This window comes from Ammodytes marinus, assembly GCF_949987685.1.
Source record: "Ammodytes marinus genome assembly, chromosome: 8".
Classification (NCBI taxonomy): domain Eukaryota; kingdom Metazoa; phylum Chordata; class Actinopteri; order Uranoscopiformes; family Ammodytidae; genus Ammodytes; species Ammodytes marinus.
The window spans coordinates 11,174,956-11,195,870 of record NC_137212.1 but is presented as its reverse complement, the minus strand read 5'-3'; the positions used below and the strand labels follow the sequence as shown (position 1 = coordinate 11,195,870).

General features: G+C 39.8%; 2 protein-coding genes across 2 annotated transcripts; both read right to left on the bottom strand.

Moving 5' to 3' along the window:
- Positions 1-1,808: 1,808 nt before the first annotated feature.
- On the bottom strand, positions 1,809-8,761 carry ndufs7 (NADH:ubiquinone oxidoreductase core subunit S7). The gene is made up of 8 exons (XM_080032352.1): positions 8,715-8,761; positions 7,715-7,751; positions 6,886-6,957; positions 6,662-6,782; positions 5,853-6,032; positions 5,440-5,486; positions 5,021-5,109; positions 1,809-2,248 (listed from the first exon to the last, which is right to left on the bottom strand). The coding sequence occupies exons 1-8, from the start codon at positions 8,728-8,730 to the stop codon at positions 2,151-2,153; spliced, it is 660 nt and encodes a 219-aa protein (XP_079888478.1). The 5' UTR covers positions 8,731-8,761; the 3' UTR covers positions 1,809-2,150.
- Positions 8,762-13,167: 4,406 nt separating this feature from the next.
- Positions 13,168-19,307, bottom strand: LOC307254228 (uncharacterized protein). Its single transcript, XM_080032520.1, has 5 exons — positions 19,201-19,307; positions 16,852-17,136; positions 15,576-16,142; positions 14,729-14,942; positions 13,168-13,801 (listed from the first exon to the last, which is right to left on the bottom strand). The coding sequence occupies exons 2-5, from the start codon at positions 17,123-17,125 to the stop codon at positions 13,546-13,548; spliced, it is 1,311 nt and encodes a 436-aa protein (XP_079888646.1). The 5' UTR covers positions 17,126-17,136; positions 19,201-19,307; the 3' UTR covers positions 13,168-13,545.
- Between the last annotated feature and the right edge of the window lie 1,608 nt (positions 19,308-20,915).

Sequence of the window (20,915 nt, the reverse complement as noted above, 5' to 3'; positions counted from 1 at the left end):
CCCAATTTTAGACCAGGCAGTCGCAAAATGAATGTTTTCTTTTAGTTTCTTCTCTCACTGTCAATCACCGCAGACTCACGTTATTCCTGTGGGAATTGTTTAGCATAAAATGCCAAATCAATGCAAAAGTACTCAGTGGCATGTTCGTCAGGAGTGTGCTTCTCCAAACGTAGTGCGCAGTTTGTGCACACAACAATAAACATGGACATTTAAGGAAAAAAGAAACATTTGTTATGTCCTCAAAGTTGATGAAAAAAATTATCAGGTTATACAACAGAAATCTTTAATTTTACTTTTAATGATGCACCAGTAAAGTGAGGTTAGGACTGAAACTATGTATTATAAACCGGCTTTGTACACCTTTGAATAAGTGTTTAATGTTAAGCTTTTTTGGAAAAAAATAAAAACCATATGTAAACTTTTAAACAGATTGCCGAGTAGAATGCACAGTATGCTTTAATTTATGGTGATAAAAATAAGATAACGGTGCATGTTATCTGAACATGTGGGAATAAGTGACCACCTGGTTAGGTCACATAAATCATTAGATGGATGAATGACGCAACAGCAGGCTGCAGGCAGGTGGGGAAACACAGCAGCTGGTAGATCTCAGACCTGAATCTGGAGCACATGACAGTTGTACCTTATGTTAAGTCAACACTTTTATACAGAGAAATGTGCATAGATCTTATAGCTGACAGGGCAAAAAAGTACCAGTTTATAGACAAAAGGATTCATTGATAAATAGAGAATATAATCATTTGAATAACTGATACTGAAAGTAGTAGTTAGTTGCAGGACTGGCTATAAAAAACATCTCTAAAAGTAGGCTGATATCCTGCAGTACTTCTATGTTCTCAGAACTCAGATGTAACCTAGCATGGTCATACCAGACCATCGTACTTCATGGAAATGAAAATTGAGCGGAAGTACATAGGCGGGCGGTGCAAGGCTAGTTGTAACCTGTATGGGTGGGCAAATAATTGATAATTGATTATAATATTGATAATACACTGGCACCAATATCTTGATACATTCAGTTGCGATAATGAAGCTGAAATAATTGTCTTCACCGCAGCTTGACGTGCTGTGCGTGTATATTCAGGCCTGATTAAAACATCAGAACGGCTGAAGATTTTAACTTCATCAAGTTATTTAGGAAAATATAAAATGTTAAGAAAACTAAACTAAACAGTAAAATGCCACCATATACCAAAGATGCGTTTGAGGTCATTTTGAAAGGGCCACTATCATACAGCTCACAATTCCTTTTCAATTTCAGGAATCCATATTAAAAAAAAGTTCATGTTTATACAATCAATATCATATTTTATGTTTATTTTCTTTCTTTTTTTAACATTGAAATATCAAGATTGGCTTCAAACATCAGTTTGTCAGTTAGATTATTACTAAATACTGTGATTCCTGTGGCTTCTAATATATTTTAATGTGTAAAATCCTAGTAGCTGAAGATTTTGTTTTCAAAACTTGACATGACATCAACCTTGAATCAGAACATGGAAATTATAAACATGTTTCACCTTTATCTTTTTGGCTCTGTCCAGCACAAAGGCACATTGTTATTCAGAGGGCCTACTTTCAATGTCCAATTTACCTTGGAGCTCTGGCCGACCATGACGTATTACAAAATAACAGTTAACACAATAAAGAAGCATTTTGTTTCTAACCACACACAGAGCAGTGAAGGTCAGAGTTGTTGATCTCAGGAGACATGGCTATAGGATAGTGTCTTAAACTTGGCTTTAGTGGTCGCAGTGGGGAAAAAAACCCTATAAATCACGATAATGTCATTCGAGCCCAGTTTATTCCAAATTATATTTAACATAACATAAGATTGAGAGTCGTCCATGTGACTACTTGAATAAAGAAGAAGAATAATCTTAACTGTGGTTAAAATTGTTCCTATTACAGAAACCGTCTTCAGATATTAATACTGAACTAAAGAGGAAGAAAAACCAAACTGACTGCCCGCTGCTGTTTTCAGTTGAAAATAAGCAGCAGTGCACTTTGTGTAGATTACAACAATGATTTTATTGAAGGATGTTCCTGCAGCTCTAAATGGAGGAGGAGCGGCGCCCCAAATGAGACTGGAAATACAACATTTACATACACTCGCATATTTAACACATTCACTTCCTATACCAGATGCTCAGCTTCTTCTCACGTTTGATTTTCTTCTGCAGCTGTAAAATGCCGTAGAGCAGAGCCTCTGCAGTGGGGGGACAACCTGAGGATAGGGGGGAGAAAAGCTGTTACTTTACAGTATGTGGACCAGACCTTTGGCAGCCATGACCAATTCAGTTTAGCACGGTCTAAAGTATGTGGTCACCCAACCATTACAACACTATGTTTGACTGCATCTCTCTCTACACCTACAGGCTTCAATCTGCTGCTATAACACTCTCCAGTGTTCTTAGAGGGCATTCAACAAGAGCCTGGCTGCATTTTTCTTTCTTGTCCCATTTAGCAACAAGAACATCAATGGGGTCAACAGTTGATGAGGCCAGATTACATCACAATGGTATCGGATGTGGGTTGAGGTCACATTTTCCATAGAAAAATCTGAAAACTAAGTCTTTATAATAGGGCTGTAAAAATGAATGCGTTAACGCAGGGTGATTAATTTCTGGAATTAATGCATTCATTTTTTTACCGCAATTAACGCATGAGCAGAATGACCCGCCCCGTACATCCACCCGCTCTGCATTGAAGAGGCTCTAACGTTGTGGCTGACCCAGGATCAGCAGCTGCGAGTGGCCAAACATAGCAGCACACTAGCCTATGTTGTGACCTGCTAACGGCCACGTCTGTGTTGCGGGCGGCAGTTGCTTTAGGAAACAACAGCAGTTTTCAGAGGTGTGTGTGATTATTAAGTGACATCAACATAACGTCGGCTTTCTGGCACAAATGAACTGCCTCCCAGAACGTGGGCTGATTCTCTCTCACACACACTCTCACACACACAGCAATCAAGTTGTACTCAGGAATGCACAACCTGACCAGAAATGATTTAATTTAATGGCATTCACATATGTGATGAATAAACACATTTATCCATTGATTCTGCTGTAGAACACCAAATAAATGCCATTCTATTTATTTGCTCAAGAGGCATAGCAAAGAGACAGCCAAATTAAAGGTTCAGTAAGCAGAATGGTCAGTATAGCTAACTTCCTGTCAGTGACTGCAGTTAGCAGTCCCCTCCCTCGTCCCCACGTCACCACATTAAAGCAGCTACGAGTAGCATTTAAATATCTTTTAAAGAGCCTCATGTTTTCTGTCATAATCATAAATTACCTTTAACAGCAAATGAGAACATCAGTGCAAAGAAAGACGTTTTTATTACAGCGTTTGGTCTGGTCGCACACCCAGTCCGATTTTCGGTTCACACGTGCATGCTCTATGGTCACATATCCGTATTGGTCGCAGATTTCAGTGTGGCGCAGCAACGCGATTTGAGAAGCCTATCCCTCCAGGTGAGGGAAGGGGAGCGGGAGCCTTGTTTGAGACAGTTATTTGTCGTCATAATGACTGATAACGGGGCTGAACCATCAAAGAAAAAAAAGAAAATGCAATGAAGAAAAGCTAAAAGGGAGAGTGATAGGCGGGCGGGAGGGCGTTGCCAAGCAATGTCTACACAATTTCACAGGAGCGAACTAGACTGCAGTGTTTACTCCTAAATGAATGAGCGGTAGCCTACTAAAACAAAGTTTACTTTGCCTCACTAGCATCATCAGATGACCATTATTCATCTGAAATAGTCATTATTTACAACAACATAAACACATTACCTCATCGTGATCCATACTAACTGCCGTCTCTCGTTCATTCGCTTTGTGTGAGGACACGGAATCTTTCAGCTCCGTGTGAGGTGACACTGCATCAACTCATTGCAATCAGGTGTGTGTAGCACTGACTAGCATTAGTTGATGCTGTGTCACTAACTACTCTCACTGAGCCGAAAAGAGTCCGGTGCCCTCACACTTTCAACACACGGACATGCACTATATTGCTTCCTGATCATTTGAATCTCGCACGCCCAGCACGAGCTAGAAAACAGCTTCACGACAGCTGGCGCCGTAAAATACTACCGCTTTTGTCCAAAGGGGCCGCCAACGTGCCATGTTACTCGTAGTGGCTTTAATGCACTGCACCGGCAGTGAGACAGGTGCCGGTTTGTAGCGTTCTCTCTTCTGTTTGGTTATCAGTAGTGGGATCCCCGAAAAGTTAATATGCCGATTACAGGCAGAGCGGGTGAAACACGCAATCTATATAAGTGTTCACTGTATGAATAAAGAGCGATTTAACACTTATATTAACATAAATAAATCGCTTACTTCACTTCAATTTGATTTTAAATTATTTTCACGATCATTTGGATTTTCCATGAATAATAAAACTAATTTTAAATGTAAATATCAACCTTCTGTCATTCATCTACAATAGCCTATAGGCCTACAGAAAAATTAAATTTTTTCAGGCATATTTCAAATGATAGAATTAATCGTGATTAATCCACAGCTACCCTGTGATAATCTGATTAAAATGTTTAATCGTGGGGGGCGCCCTTAGCTCAGTTGGTAGGGCGTCCCCCCCATGGGCCTCGGCCAGCAGCGGACCCGGGTTCGATTCCAGCCTGCGGTTGTTCTCTGCATGTCACTCCCCTCTCTGCCCCATTTCAACTCTGTCTCTACACTATCAATGAAAGCATAAAAATGCCCAAAAAATATATCTTTAAAAAAAATGTTTAATCGTTTTACAGCCCTACTTAATAGACCATGTTTTGTTCACGGGTTGTGAAAAAAGTGGGACACACCCTATTGTCTAAAATATAACTGTGCTGAAGCATACAGATTCTTCTTTTTAGACAAGACCTTCCACACACATTCAGCTATAAAATGTGTATTTCAAATAGACTCATTTTAACAGACCATATTGTTTTACAAAAAAGTACTTTGTAGAGTTTCACGATTTCCATATTGTGCACAGTGAAGTTTACCTGGAACATAAATGTCCACTGGTACGATTCGGTCGCAGCCTCTGACGACAGCGTAGGAGTAGTGGTAGTAGCCTCCTCCATTAGCACAGCTGAAAGAGACAAATCATTAGGACTTTTTTTTGTAAATGAGACCCTTACTTTAAAAGGCATGGATCTTAAAACCATACTGAAGGAATAAGGACAGCTATTAAAAGGCAAAAATTAACCCAATTAAAATACACAATGACTGCAATAAAGAGACACAATTACTCAACTCTATGGGTTAAATTTTTTCAAATATGACAGTGTAATGTGTAATATTTCATGTAAATGCTAGTGGTTGTAGAGCTGATAGAAGAGCACTGGACAGAAGCAGGAATAAGGATGGCACAGGATGGACCACACTGCTAGTATATCATCCTCTTCAGGATTCAACTTACCTTCCCATGGAAACAACATATCTGGGCTCAGGCATCTGGTCGTACACCTGTTGAACAGACAACACACTTCAGTCACTCTTTATATAACGTTTCACAAAGAAACTAATCTGTCCTTTCAGCTGAAGGAAGGCTTCGTGCCTGTGCACCGATCCACCCACAGCCTGGTCATAATCCAGCCAGCATTTAAACAGCTATACTGTTCTCAGCACTTCCATCCTGCCAAAATAACTACAGACAGAGAGCAATTGTAGCTAACAACAGCTAAGAGTAGTGTATAAAAACAGTTTTTCCATTATTTGATCTGAAAACTGAATTAAACTTCAGACAGCGGACAGGGTGTTTTTTAGCGTCATTTGTTAATTAAAACTTGTGTAATATGGAAGATGCAGATGGGAGCTGCTGTTGAATCCCACCTTACGAAGTGCAGGAGCCATTTTATTGGTCAGAGTTCCTGCCACGATCATGACATCAGCCTGTCGGGGACTTGCTCGGAACACCACGCCGAAGCGGTCCATGTCGTAGCGAGGCGCCGCCATGTGCATCATCTCCACGGCGCAGCAGGCCAGGCCGAAGGTCATGGGCCAGAGGGAGCTCTGTCAAAAACAAAACACGGATAGAGCAGACCCATTAACACTGTCACCTTATTCAATATAATCGGAGCACATGCAGAATAGAGGTGTATCAATATACGAGCTCTAATTATAAATGATTGCCGATGGGGAGATCATTTTTTCACTTTTTTTAAAGATATTTTTAGGGCATGAACAAAACAAAAACAAAACACATCAAAATGTTTCTTTTTAAATAACTGATGAACCTTGTGAGATTAAGTTGTTTCATGGAGCCTGAAGCTATGGTTGGTGAATTTGTTATGCAAATACCACATAAATGCCTCTCAGTCTGTGTTTGCGAGAGTCCACTTTGGATCCTGCATTTGGCATGTCATCAAGATTCTTAACATTTTCCTAGTTGCTACGACACATAGCTGGGCTGTGTTTGCTAAAGGAACTCCGGCAACAATTGTCCTGCTTGTTAACACCTCTCCAATCCAATCTTGAAGATTTACTGACTGTGGCGGTCAGACCTGTGGAATTCAACTCCAGATGACTTCCACTTAAAGCTGCCTTTGTAATGATCTCTTAATTGCTGGTGTGATGAATAAAAAAGCACCAGCAAGCACTTTATATAAGAAATACATCTCAACATCCTCTCCTCTACTCACCCTGCGTGCCCAGTTCACCAAGTCGTCCAGTTTAGTGATAACATAATCCCCCTTGCTGGTTGCTACAGCCGCTGGTTTGGCTGCTGCCAGTGCTGTGCTCTTCCCTCTGACGGGAACCAAACTGCAACAGAAGGATGGAACCGATATTTACCATGTGCAGAGTGTTTACCGAGTGTCTGTGCTTCATTCTGATATTTACACAAGAGTACTGTTGGTAAACTCACCTTGTGGTGGTATTCTCGCTTTTTGCACTGCTGTGCAAACTCTTCTGTTGAAAAGCAAACACTGAAATGGGCCTGTAGGATGGATAAGAGGTCAACAGCATTAACAAATAATTTTGGCAAGAAATAATGACTGAATGGCAATTAAATTAATAACCCTTAAGGGAACAGAAAAAGTAGTTGAATAAATATTTTAATCACAACACATGTACAGTACATGTTAGTACAGTGAGTTCCACCAGGGGGCAATATTGGAATAATATACTATGGTCAGCATTCATTTTAATTATTTCATAATATTACATTGTGTGTGATAGACAGATGGGCAGATTTTATTGTGGGTGTGCAATGATTTTTTCTGAGCTTACTAAATTTAGCGCCGCTTTAAAAGGATTTACTTGACTGTTCCTCTGAACAGCATACAGATTGAGCGCTCCTGCTGCGCTGAACACACAGCAAATGTTTTCAGTCTTTGCTTTTGAGTGAGGTCTATTTCAGTTTGCTATTCTCTCAACAAGTTGTAATTTAAAAAATAATAATTGTACATACTTGTGTTTTAAGACCTACTGCAATGTGGTAAATAATTACATATATTATTTTGGGGTCTGCAGCATTTACTCCCTCCCTACTGAGGTTGAAGTCATTAGTGGGTCCTTTACAATAGCCCAGAAATACAGGTGGTGAAGTGGGTAGGGAAAAAACACATTTACACACCTTTAAATGTTAAAATAGTCAAACAGCTGTAGGAGCTGCTCTGCTCTGTTGTTAATCCATCAGAGCTGGATTAAATAAAGTTTCGAAAGAAGGAACAGGATTAAGGTTATTTTCTTACCTTGTTGAAAAGCAGCCAAACATGGCCAAACGAGGCGCTGCAAAAATAAAACGTATTTAAAAAACTGAAGGAAAAGTATAATAATAATGATATACAGAAGCATTTCAAATAATTTGACAGTTGTATTGTCCAATAAATCGCTGACCAAAGGAGGGACCTAATTTAAATGGTGCATCCAGTTGACATAACATGTTACTTTTCTATCAAGCAGCAGAGACTACTTGGTGATGATGAAGGCAACTGTTTAACCCCAGTGACATAACTTAGTTTGATGATTGTTGGGGTAATATGATAAATTCTTTCTTAAACCAGGAGAAGCGTGAAAAAATTGAGGATTATTTATTTACAACTGTATTAATTGCTGATTCATGACTTCAATGCATGCCGAATTGGATATTATCTCCTGACCTGGCCATTTAAAATAGTATTTAGCTGAAACTGTAGGGGGGGAAATATGTAGAAACCGAACCATTTTAAAATTTTCAAGGGAAGTTTGGTTTAACTATTGTGTCCACATCGGCTGACACACACACACACACACACACACACACACACAGACACACGCACACACACACACACACACACACACACACACACACACACACACACACACACACACACACACACACACACACACACACACACACACACACACACACACACACACACACACACACACTGAAGGCAACGACGTATCTAGTTGTATAGTTTACCCAAAATGTAGACAACACATTTACTGCAATTACAGCCTTCCTGATTAGTTTAAAGATGTGTCGTTTCGTGTTTAACCTGGTTAGCCTCAATGCTAACACACACACACACACAGAGCAAGGTCAGTGTGCGCGTTCACTAAAAGACACAATTATGAGCAGCGTCACAGTCAAACTACACGGCACTGCTATTATATGTGCATCAATTTAATATACCCTAAATGACAAATATCTGAAAACACTGGCATGTTGATTAAAAAGCTTTTTATTTTATTCAAAACATCACTTACCAGCTAACGCTGCCATCTTTGATAATGTAGTTACGTCAGACTGCTTCCTGTGACGATATGAGTGTGAGCTGCAGAGGGCGCTGCTGTGACGCTGATAACGCGTTGATCTCATAACAGGTCAATGGCTTCTCAAAGAAAGTCAAACATAATTCATAACAACGAGGTTTATGTCGCCACCGTTTATCTTCTGTGATGATGTCTGCACTGCCAGAAATAAGACTGTCGTGGGGAAAAACACCGAATATTTAATGTTTGTGTTGTCTCAAATGATTTCAAATCAGAATCAGATAGGCTTATTGCGAGGTCTACATTCAAACATAGCCTATAAGGAATTTGCCATGGTGGTCAGATATTGCCTAGATATAGATAGGGCCTACTGTATATACACAGAGAAAAGAAAACCAAATAATAAAAATAGAAAATGTAGCCTAAATAAAGCGAAAAGTGTCCAGTCATTTAGGCTATTTAAAAAGAAGAGCTGTACAATTGCGAGCAGAATTATACAAAATGTGCAAATTACCAAAGTTTGCAGACCGATAAAGGTGTGTTAATGTAACACATTGATTGAGGTGATCGTACATTAATAGAACATGAGGTGTTAAAAGTGAATGTCCGTGGGGCAATGGGGGCTTTATTTGTTCATGAGGAATTCATGCTTGCAGGCCTTAAGAAGTGGCAGTTTGCAGCCAATCATCTTCATAGCAGATAAGGATTTACTATTGTCAGTACTCCACAGTGTAGGATGTTAATCTCCACAAAATGTACTAAAGACATGTCCTCTCTCTCCTTCTTTCAAAAACGTTCCATCAATGCCAGCAATTTGTGACTGAAGGCTAAACAAATTTAAAAGCCTGTTTTATTAAATGTTATTATTTTAAGAACCCTTATTAATTTATAGCCTACAAAGCAACAGCTAATCTCCCTGGTGTCCATACGATACACATAGCCTATTTGAACATAAAACTGGGAATTTGAAAACACCAAAATGAAAACACCAAAATAACATCATGTATCTTTATAAATATTTATTTATTTCTATATATCTTTTTGCGTCGACCAAATTAACAAATGGATCAAACATGGTCACAGCTTTGAAGAGCATATTTGGAGCAGAGTAACTCATGGGATAGTCCTTAAAATGACTGATATTGTAGGCCTATTCTCACTTGAGATGATTCTGGTCAAGCTGCTTTGATGACGTATGTTGTCATAACAAACACATTTATTGAACCATACATATCATGGTGTCATGGCAACATGTTTTTTAAGCACAATTTCCCTTCAGTGATGAATAAAGTAGAAGTACCTATCCATCCATCCATCCATCCATCCATCCATGCATCTATCTATCTATCTATCTATCTATCTATCTATCTATCTATCTATCTATCTATCTATCTATCTATCTATCTATCTATCTATCTATCTATCTATCTATCTATCTATCTATCTATCTATCTGTCTATCTGTCTGTCTGTCTGTCTGTCTGTCTGTCTGTCTGTCTGTCTGTCTGTCTGTCTGTCTGTCTGTCTGTCTGTCTGTCTGTCTGTCTGTCTGTCTGTCTGTCTGTCTGTCTGTCCGTCCGTCCGTCCGTCCGTCCGTCCGTCTGTCTGTCTGTCTATCAAAAAGCTAGGAAAAACTCACACATGGACCTTACAGTTTTTCTCAGTCGCTTTGGTGCTTTTCTCACATCACTGTTAACATTTGCACAACAATTAGTGCGAACTGCAAAACCTAGTGGATAACCTGCAAAAGTATGTCACTTGCTCAAAATGGATAGTCTATTCCTCAAAAGCAAGTATTCATGTCAATGAAACTGCCAGTGTCATCATAATGAGAAGTCTTGACACCATCGTTTATGAACAAGATAGTCAAATGGCTTTGTCATGTTTTCATTATGACAGTTTATTCTCTCAGTGTTTTCCAATGCAAAAAAAGGTCAGAACTCGGTGACACTACCTGAAAATGCTCAAGACAGCACTATACACTACTTGTACAGCCATTTGAAAACTACAGTTAAGTTACACATTGCTGTAGTTAGGGGAGTAAGTGAGTACAAGACACTGAGTACGTATGTTTCACATTTTTACTGTATATGCTCTTTGCAATTCTACAGTATTGTGCAAAAGAAAAATACACTTCAGTCACTTATTTAGAACAAACATAAAAAAACACCCTTTTGGTAGAGCTGTGCACAAATGTGAACAATATAACAGGACATATTGTAACTGAACATATGTAGGTAAATCATTCTAGCACATCCAGACGTTCCTGTCTGTCTGGCCACATATTTTCATCTACATCGCAACGGATATTATCCCTTGCAATGCAGCGAGGAAAGTCATTGGTTACAACTAATACTTCACACACCTCCTCGTGAGTGAAAGCTGAAGTCCACCTGAGAGCAATTGTTCAATTTAAGAGACATTTCCAGGAAGAAATTATGAAGAAAGGTATAAAATTTGCTTGACAGAATTTGATAACTAGTTCAACAATTTTGTATGTAATGACTCAAGCAATGAAATGAAGACTATTAGTTTTATTGGGAACGACTATTCAGCATCCATAAGTATAGTTCATTTTGACTGACATGACATAAGCAAATGACAATGTTATAAAACAGCAGAGAATTGTATGAAAGCAACTGATACATGTCCAAAAGCATTTGCAATTTGTTCAGAGGAAGGAGAAATTGCTACTATGATGTGCTCAAATGACTAAATGTTGCGGAGGTTGAACTAATAGTTATGAGAATTTTCATTCTGATCTGAGAAAAGCACCAAAGCAACTGAGAAAAACTGTAACTTGATTATTTTGTCTATATTTCAAAGTTGAAAATGTAATTCCACACTGAGTTGTATCTGATTATAAACCAGATTTACCACCCTAACTCGAATCTATTCAAAGTAAGGTCAATTAAACCTACAAAGTCCCAAACAAAGACAGGAGCAGCTCAGTGGCTGACGCTGTGGTTTCACTTCCAGAGGACGCAGATGATGAATATCTTTCCATTGATTTTAAAGAAGAAAAAAACAGCATCTGCAGATGCATATTGTAGAGCAGAGCAGCTGATGGTGCATCAAGTCGTCTGGCGATTACTTTTTGATGCATCATTTACTTTCAAACTCAGATTACCTGTGGGTCACGGACCGGGTCGAACCAATCTCCAGCTGAGACTGAGAGTTCAGGCTTAACCCCTGAAAAACCAGCTCACCACACAGTCCATTCGATTGCATCAGACAGTCCTTCACAGCAGCTGGAGTTGGCCCTGTGTCATGGAAATGTTGTTTGATTCCACTTCTTGATTTAAGGGAGGAGTGTGCAAAAGCTCCAGAATAGCTACTGTTTGGATTTTGTGGTGTGTTTTTTTTTTCAACAATAATTTTCCGCAACACAATACTCCAAATATTAGCAGCTTCTCTTTCCCTTGTCTCTCTGTGCCCCACTAGATGAGGTTGTACATTATGTCATGTTTTTCTGGACAGAGGCAGCTTTTTTCGCCAAGTTTGGACAGGAAGCAGTCATCCTCCTCTCTGTGCAGCAATTCGACCTCTTTTTTAAGATTAAAAACAATACATTTTGAGTATTGCAGTGTTACTTTAATGGACTGCCATTGTTTTACTATGTGTTCTGTTGTGTTTTGTACAGTTTTTAACTCTGCATGCACCTTAGACCAAATTATTTTCCTGTTTTGGGTTATAAGGTTAAATCTGATTTAGTTTGAATTTGAATTGAGCGATGCTGGTCATAGCTTATATTAAATATTAATGGCACTGTTGCATATACAGTATATTTGAAATAAGATCTAAATAAAAACTCTGCTATTCTCAGATTGTGCAACCTTTGTAGAAAGTTTAAATAACATTAATTTGTAGTTTAATTTTGAGTAAATGAGAAAATCTCATGGACTGGAGGCAGAAAGCTTGAAAAGACCACCCTAAAATATTTAAAATGTGATGACGTTTTCAGTTTCTTTTAACGCCCACTTTTTGCATATATTAAACCGTTTCTTTCATTACATTGGTGAAATCTCAGCAGTTGAGGCTGATGAATGTTCATTTTGCCATAAATACCTTGCATCATATGGTGGTCAAAAGAAGTGAGTGCAGGGATCTTTAGTTCCTGTTTTTTTTGTTTTGGCCTGTTTAAGTATGAGGGAGCAGCACCTGCAGTGTGGATGCCGGCAGGGTGGACATGGAGAGCAACCACAGAAAATGGAGAGCACAATATCATTAAATGACAGTCCCCAGGCTGAAAACATACACAGTAGTTTCTTCAGGAATAGATGCTAAGTCAGAGTCATTGAAGGACCTGGAAACTGTCTGTAAAAGATACAAAGACATTTTTTTTGGTGTTTTGATTTTTTACAAATGGCTTTTATTCTGTCTTCAACATGTACAAACTTTTTTGGCAGTTAAAATAATCATAAAGTCTGACAATTGAAGTTGCTTTGATTGTGGTTTTTTGAGGTCAAACCAAATGCAGCCACATATATAGCAGAGCTTTTAAAGAACTTGGAGTTCAAAACAGGCAATGGAATAGCTTAAAAAGACAAATGTTTTAAGACTACAGCATTGTTCAAAGGTTTTGCTCCACCACTAGCAGGGAAAGAGCTCTTACATTTCAGATAATAAGCAGGAATCCACATAAAAAAAAGGTTTAAAAAAAAGTCCTGTATAGGAGGAGCAAAAATACAAGTTAAGCCATCACAGACTTTTTAGAGGTTATAGCGGCAGCGTCTGTTGCTGTGCTGAGCTGCAGACCACAGGAATGGCCTATTTTTGGAAAAGATCTCCTCCTCTGAACAGAAGAAAGCGTGCGCCTCGCCTTCTCACTGAGCGTCCAGGATGTCTGTGGGTAGGATGTCTGCTCTGCCACTCGGGCTCTGTGATGTCTCCCCTGACCAGGAAGAGGGGGTGACCTGATTATAGAGGACGTCCTGAGAGCCCAGAAGCGGCTCCCTGAGATTTAGGGTGTACATGAGGAACAGATTGAGAGCCACCATGGCCACGAGCGGGAAGACAGTCAGGCCGGAGCCGAAGCCTCGCCAGGAGCTGCAAGCGTTCAGGCTGACCCAGTAAACCAGCCTGCAGAGGGTTAAAAAAATATAAATTCAAAACTGGAAATCAGATCAAGTTCAAACACTCACAACCTGTTTCATAAATTACCAGTTAGAGGTGCTACTAGGAACTTTTAAATAATTCTAAAACAGTCTAATTTTTCCTCTAATGCAAACGAGACCATCAGTGCAAAGAATTATTTTTAATGCCTTTGTCATAGGTACGCTCAACCAGGAACAACAGCTGGCGTAGTAAAAACACTACTGCTTTTGTCCAAAGGGGGCACTATAATTAACAAAAACTGAAAGTTCCTCGGCGCACCTTTAAACTACGCTTACTTTACCATAGGTAAAATTAGTATTTAAAGTCCTTACTTAAAGTAGCTACAAGGAAGTTTGAGTTTCTGTTGATTCTAGCGGCATCTTTGGATAAAAGCTGTAGTTAATTGTATGACACCAGTGCCCAAGCACGTACCGGCGGCAGCACGTTTAGGAAGCAGGTGAATTTGTCCATGAAGGGAGACCGCAGATGCTTTGCAATGAGGTATGTATTTTATAGGTGACATTGTAAGATTATTTATTGTAATATGACGATAGTGAAGCAGATAAAACTTTGATTCAGTACCGTTTCAGTCTGCCTGCCGTAAATCATTCCAGGGAAAAAACTTAATTGTGTTAATGTATTCATAATAATTATATAAAAATAGAGTATGTAAATAGAGTTGTTTTCGCCAATGGTGTCGTTTGCTGTTACAGGTCATTTATGATTATCAGAAGAAAAATTAGATCCAAAAGTCCCTCGTATAGGAGGTTTAAATAAAAGTAACAATACAATTATATTAATTTACTACTTTACAAGTAGAACTACTGCGTTCAAAGTACAGCAGGCCTAGGTGTGGTATATTGTACACTGTATTACATAGAAGACCTGTTTGGTACATTTCCTGAGCCTCACCTTCCCAAGATGAACATGGCGGCAAGTATGGGCACCAACTTCAGCTCGTCTTGAGGCAGTAACGTGGCCATGACGACCAGATTGAGGACGTAGAGCAGTAACTGCTCCAAGGACGCTGTGACAAACAGCTGCTGAACTGCCCGCCGTCTGGGAAGAGGCTCCTGCAGATCCAAGGAGGCGGTGCAGAACTGGCACGCTGCTCCCACCAGCATCGCTGCAAGGGATACAAAATTGAAATAAGTCAGTTAGCATCTTGAACCATGGCCATCTTTCCACAAACGGCTCTCAACTTTCAGTGACTCCTAGCTGTACTTGATCTCATCTGACAGCATACTTATTTGTGTTCAATCTTTTTTGTCATGTAGGTTTTTATTGTTTGATTTAATCTTCATTTAAATACAGCAAGTGTAAATACTCCTCACTGTCATCTGCTTGACGAATAAGTCAGAGGAAAATGGTCTTGTCAGACTTGGGTTTGGATGTTTTTGCCACCTGCCCTCTCTCTTTCTCTCCCTCTTTCTCTCTCTCCAGTCGCCCAGGTTGGCAGAGTCATTAAAATATTCTGAAACAATTAGGCCACGGCCTGGGAGACGAGAGACGCAGCCAACCACTTTTTGTAGTTTCCATATAAAGCTATGTGCAGGAGAAGGAAATTATGCTTCTCTGGTCTCCAGAGGCCCGGGGAGACGTGTGCTGCACTGAGGTTGAAAGCGCATGAAATTAAAGGGGACAGGAGACATCGAAACATTCCAGGATGAGGCCAGACAAACCAAATCCTCTCTTAATCATTATCTTTTATTTGTGGCTGTTGTTCAGTGTGCAGGTGTGTGTTCTGTGTGCAGCGTACCGAGAAGGATGGGGACGGCCACCACCACGCAGCAGCAGAGGGTGAAGACGATGCGGGTGGCCGTGTCGGGGCAGTGGGGGGGTTTGATTGGGACGTAGAAATAGAGTGCATAGAGGATCCCTGCTGCGCACAGAAGAGAGGCCAGGACTGAGAGGAACGCGGGAACTCTGCCACTCTGACAGCATTTACACTGGCAGCAGCGGCAGCAGCATCGTCCCCGATCCAAGGCCTCCTCCGCTGCCTCGCAAGTCTCTCCCTGCCCCTCTGGGCTCCACACGGCCAGCTCCACGCTCTCCGGCGGTGGGCCTATCAGGGGTCGACCCTCGTCCACAGTGCAGTCCAGATTGGTGGATTGTGGGCTCCATCTCGGTGTGTCTGTGCCGTTGGGAATGTCTCCCTGAGAGACCGGGGTTGGACAGCTGATGCAGTTTTCCGTGGCAGCGTCCAAATTGTGCGGCGCAACGACAGGACTGGAAACAGTTTGATCCAGCTCCCCCTCCTCCGTCTTATCGGCTCCTGGCTCCTGCTGGAGGTCAACGTTGGGCTGCTGGTGGCAGGGAGCGGAGCCTGTTCAAACCCAGAGCACGTATAAATACACAGTCCAAAACCAGATACCCAAATCAATCAACTACTAACTTTCACTCATCGGTCATTCTCTCAGTGTCAGGCACAGCGCAAAGCAGTAAACTTGGGTCTGATGTGACAGTTCAGAGGGGTGGGTTCAAGGAGGGATTAACCTATTAGGAGCCACAGAAACACATTATAAACTGGATCTGAAATTTACAGTCTCAAAACTAGACCCCCTTCAACCCAGGACCACAAGGTAAAGTCATGAAGCAGCACAGACCTTAGTTGAAATTGCACTTTCTTTGCTTTAAAGTACACTATTGTAAACCATTGACGAAAGTATAACATTTTCAAAGGATGAAAAATCAACTGAGAGTTCTCCAGAGGCTTTTGGTCCTCTGATAATCTGGGGGCCCCCGGCCGGTTTGTAATCCAGCTTGTTGTATCTTTTTAAACTGATAAAGTTTCATCTTTGCTTCTTTGATAAACAGAGGAAATGTGTCACTTTCGAGCAAGCCCCTGGTGACATTTCTGGGAATGTGCAGAAGCAAGTCACACCATCATCATAAAATCTGCACATCTGCTGAACTTTAAAACAATGTGTGTGTGGATTTGAACTCGTCTTTAGCTGTTACTAATTTGCCCTGGCCTCCCTTCAAATTTTGCAGCTCCGTCAGACAGACAGTAGAAAGCCGCAGTAATAACTCACCCCTGGGCTGACTGGCTGCTGGTGGCGGTTCAAGGGAGTGCTGAGAGCCGGAGACTGAGTGGGAGGACGAGCGCAGTTCCTCCACTGACGACTCTGGGCTGTCCGAGACCGGCGCCAAGGTGATCTGAGTGTCCAGGTCCAGGAAGGGGGAAAAGGAGAGCCGGGTGGGGTCTATGTCCTGGAGCTGGTTGATGATGTCACTGATGGACTCCTTCATGCTGTCGAGCTCCTTCACATTCTGCGGATTGATGTCCTGAAGCCCCGAGGTGCTCATAGTCACACAGCCTTAGAGGAGCAGACCAAAATAGAGGACAAGGATCAAGAAAATAAAATAAACAACAAAACCAGGGACTCATGGGGCAGGGGAAACCACCGCCAGTCAAAGCTAAAAATCAAACCTTCATCAGGACTTTGTATGGATTGATGTCAGACTGGTTCTGTGGTTTATGTGAGGAAAGAGGAAATCACTGTTGATGTGAGTTTAACCATCACAGACAGGAAGTCAGAGTTTATCTTCCTCTGCAAGGTAACGCTGCATTTGCAGGTTTGAATTGTTATCAGTTCACCCCTTTCCTCACAAAATGTAAAAATGGTGATCTGATTTTTATAATACTTATATAACGATTAACCAAGTATACAGCAGAATGTCCAAAGGGTATGCATTTAACTGTAAATTAAGCCCAAACAACACATTTGTGTTCCTGTAGGCCTATTGAAAAGATACTGCACATATTGCAACAACATTGATCATGCAGCCAGGAAACTGAGGTCAGGTCCAAAATGTGCTCCTGGTGGGTCTTTAAATTTAAGGAATACAAAACTATAGTTTGATGTTTGGGGAAATACACTGACATGCTTTTTATTCATTATATATTATTATACATTATTCATGTAGCCGTCAAATAAATGATGTGAAGGCTACCATATCTTAGCATCACTATAAACAGGGGGCAACAACATTAAAAGGTTATTTTTTTAAATACTGTTTTTTTGCACGGATTAAAGAAATAAGATGGTTTTATTGGTGAACTTTAGAGTTGTTCCGATACCTGTAGCCTACATCAGGCTAGTCGTTTCCCTCTGTTCCCAGTCTTTATGCTAAAATAAGATAACTGTCTCCTGTTGCCAACTTCATATTTACATAAGAGTTGTAGGCCTATCAATTTTCTCATCTTACTTTTAGCAAGAAAGAAAGGTATTTAACTTATTTTGCATATCATATACTTTATTATTAATATTATTAACCCTTCTGTAAAGCCTATTATAACAAGAAAACAAGTAACTAAACATATACTCAAGATCTGCACATGAGTAGGCCTAGTTAATTACTTATTTTAGTATTGCACTAAAGGCTTCAGTAGGTATTGCAGTAGGCTATGTTTACGTAACAGCCAGGCTAAGATAGTTACTTTACAGATCAAGATATTAAACAAAGCAATTGGCAAGGGGCTTACGGCGTAGCCTAATAAATAATCTACTTTTACTTTTTATAGCTGCTTGAAGTATATATTGTTGCAAGTTATGTAGCATACAGCTGAGAAAACGTGTATGCAGGATTGGGCTAGTAATAGACTGTTGCTACTTTTACTTGAATAAATAGTTTTGATTGCCTAGGCCTACTTCTATAACTTTGATCTTTTTCTATAAAAGCTCGTAAAAATCTAGTTATTGTGTGACACAAACGTCTGGAAAAAAAGGACTTTAAGATATCAAAAACCACGCGCCTTTGTTGGCCTGGCATTATTTGAACTGTCTTTTCATCTGCACATTAAATGTGGAGTATTTACTTTGATGTTTTTTTGGCGCACATCCAATGGTGGCGCAGAGTCCGCACGCACAAATTTTTTTTTCTTCTAAACAATTGAGGAATTTACCTTTTATAGAGAGCAATTAGGACGCGGTCAAAAACTTGGTCGGAGGGGGAGTATATGGTTATCAGAGTTGGCGTGGATGTGGAAACGCGCGTAGGGGGAATGTGCTTTGAATAAACTAGCCTACCTTTCTCCCGCTGCTGAGCAACTTAAGTCAAAAAAAAAATACAATTCTCCCTCCGCATATAAATACCGCTCTTGTCTGGTTTACTTAAGACGGCCGCATGAAGAAAACAAGCCTAATTTGGTGATAAATAAAAGCTAACGAGGCCAACACGCGCTCGGCCCCACATTGAATCTGTGCGTAAAGGACGCATTTGTCATTCTGAAAGAGGAGCTCTGAAACCTTATATTATGTGGCCATTCAGCAGCAATTAAGTTCGATCTCAGAAACATATGTGAATGAATCCAACTCCGTGAATATTCCTCTGAAAACACTTTATTTCTTTAGAAACATGCCTCGTATAAATGGACTTACTTTGGTCGGAGTATTTGTTGGAGTTTACTCTTTTCGCTGTTAAAAAAAAAAAAAAAAAAAAACTCCTCCGTGCTTCTCTGCCTTTCTTCCCTCCCCCCTCCGTTTGCTTTTTGTCTTCCAGGGATCCTGAACTTCTGAATCAAATTTCAGGACGGACAAAATACTAGGCTTTTCCTCCGCCCACACCAGTTTCCCCCCCTTCCTGGGTACCATGTCAAACACCATATGGAGCAAATAAAGCCCGAGTAGGAGGAGGAGGCACTTTCTCTCAGTTTACCCTGAAACTCAACATCAACATCCACATTCATCACAAACAAGCGTTTATCTAAACAGGACACTAAAACATTTACACTTAAACTAAACCTCTTCTAATAGTCATACGCAGTAGGATGGTGTGTGTACTACTGTGTAATGACTCATTGGAAAGTGTTTAAATATTCAAATGTGTTACTAATAATATTAGAATTAAGTAGAGATAGTGAATATGTTCAGTTTGAGCGTTTCTGTATTTTGAACAACTGTGAAAACTGTGTAGATCCTTTGTTTATCATAGAACTGAGTTTTGATTCAGATTAATGTAATTATTATATATAGTCCTGTTTACAGTTTATTTGGATAATAACCAAAGTGTAGCTGCAGCATTCACCAGTAAGTATATATTGATTGTTTTGTGCTTAACTTCTTTTCTATAATGAACACACTATGACTTTTTGTCCATTTAAAGTAGACGTTTAGGTGACTAATCAATTCATTATTCAACAGACTTTTATAATTTACTTCTTTGCTGCTCATCTTTTTTAGATAACTACATTCATAGAAGAACATTTATTTATATTTTGAAGTCCAAAATAAATGTTTTGCTATTGCTTTAAATAAAACAAAATCATGTAAAGCAGTTAAAAGAGTTGACTGGAGTACTGTACACCATTAAAGTAAGTTTAATATCCATAAAACAATGGTAGTGTTAAATACCTTTATTTGGGCTATTCGTTATCATTCCTCTTTATACCTAGGGGGCAAAGGGATTTTATGGACATTGAGCGTTGTAAAAGGTTGTTCACCAAAAATGACATCTAGGACCTTCCACGGTCACAACCAGGGTGGACAACCTTGTCAACAAGCTGCTGGAAAGCTACAGCGGACCGACATAGAGCAAATCAGAACCACTGTTTAAGTGAATGGGGCTGGGCGAATGGGGAATTTTTTGAACTTATAGATATCATTATGAAACTTTGCCAGTTGATTACTGACATTAAAACAAAAACTTTTTGTATTACAGTATTTTCGAAAATGTTTAAATAAAAATGAAAAATCATCAATATCTTACTAATGATGCGTAAATTTGCATCTGCAAAACCCCAAAATCTAGATGTTGGAAGAAAACAAAGTCAATTTGTTTTTAAATTTTGAAAACAAAACAAGTGTCCAACTGCCTGAAGCCTTTCCTAATCACAGTTCAAATTTGATCAATAACCCATAGAAAATAATTTTTTTACACAGTTACATTTCATGTGCTATGGACCAAAAGTGTCCTTTTGGAGTCTCCAGCTGGTATTTTAGGAAACGGCTAGACATTCCCTTGGAAAAAACTGTGTAAAAAATTCATTTTCTATGGGTTATTGATCAAATTTGAACTGTGATTAGGAAAAGCTTCAGGCAGTTGGACACTTGTTTTGTTTTCAAAATTTAAAAACAAATTGACTCTGCTTTTGTCC

What these genes read in the sequence shown, in the direction of transcription:
- ndufs7 (XM_080032352.1), bottom strand. An exon ending in AGCGAGAATACCACCACAAG is followed by an intron (nt 6,783 to 6,885) that starts GTGAGTTTACCA and finishes CTTCTGTTGCAG; the next exon opens with TTTGGTTCCCGTCAGAGGGA. An exon ending in TATGTTGTTTCCATGGGAAG is followed by an intron (nt 5,110 to 5,439) that starts GTAAGTTGAATC and finishes TGTCTCTTTCAG; the next exon opens with CTGTGCTAATGGAGGAGGCT.
- LOC307254228 (XM_080032520.1), bottom strand. Translation starts at nt 17,125, where the DNA reads ATGAGCACCTCGGGGCTTCAGGACATCAATCCGCAGAATGTGAAGGAG. An exon ending in AGCAGCCAGTCAGCCCAGGG is followed by an intron (nt 16,143 to 16,851) that starts GTGAGTTATTAC and finishes GGGTTTGAACAG; the next exon opens with GCTCCGCTCCCTGCCACCAG. An exon ending in GGCCGTCCCCATCCTTCTCG is followed by an intron (nt 14,943 to 15,575) that starts GTACGCTGCACA and finishes TATCCCTTGCAG; the next exon opens with CGATGCTGGTGGGAGCAGCG.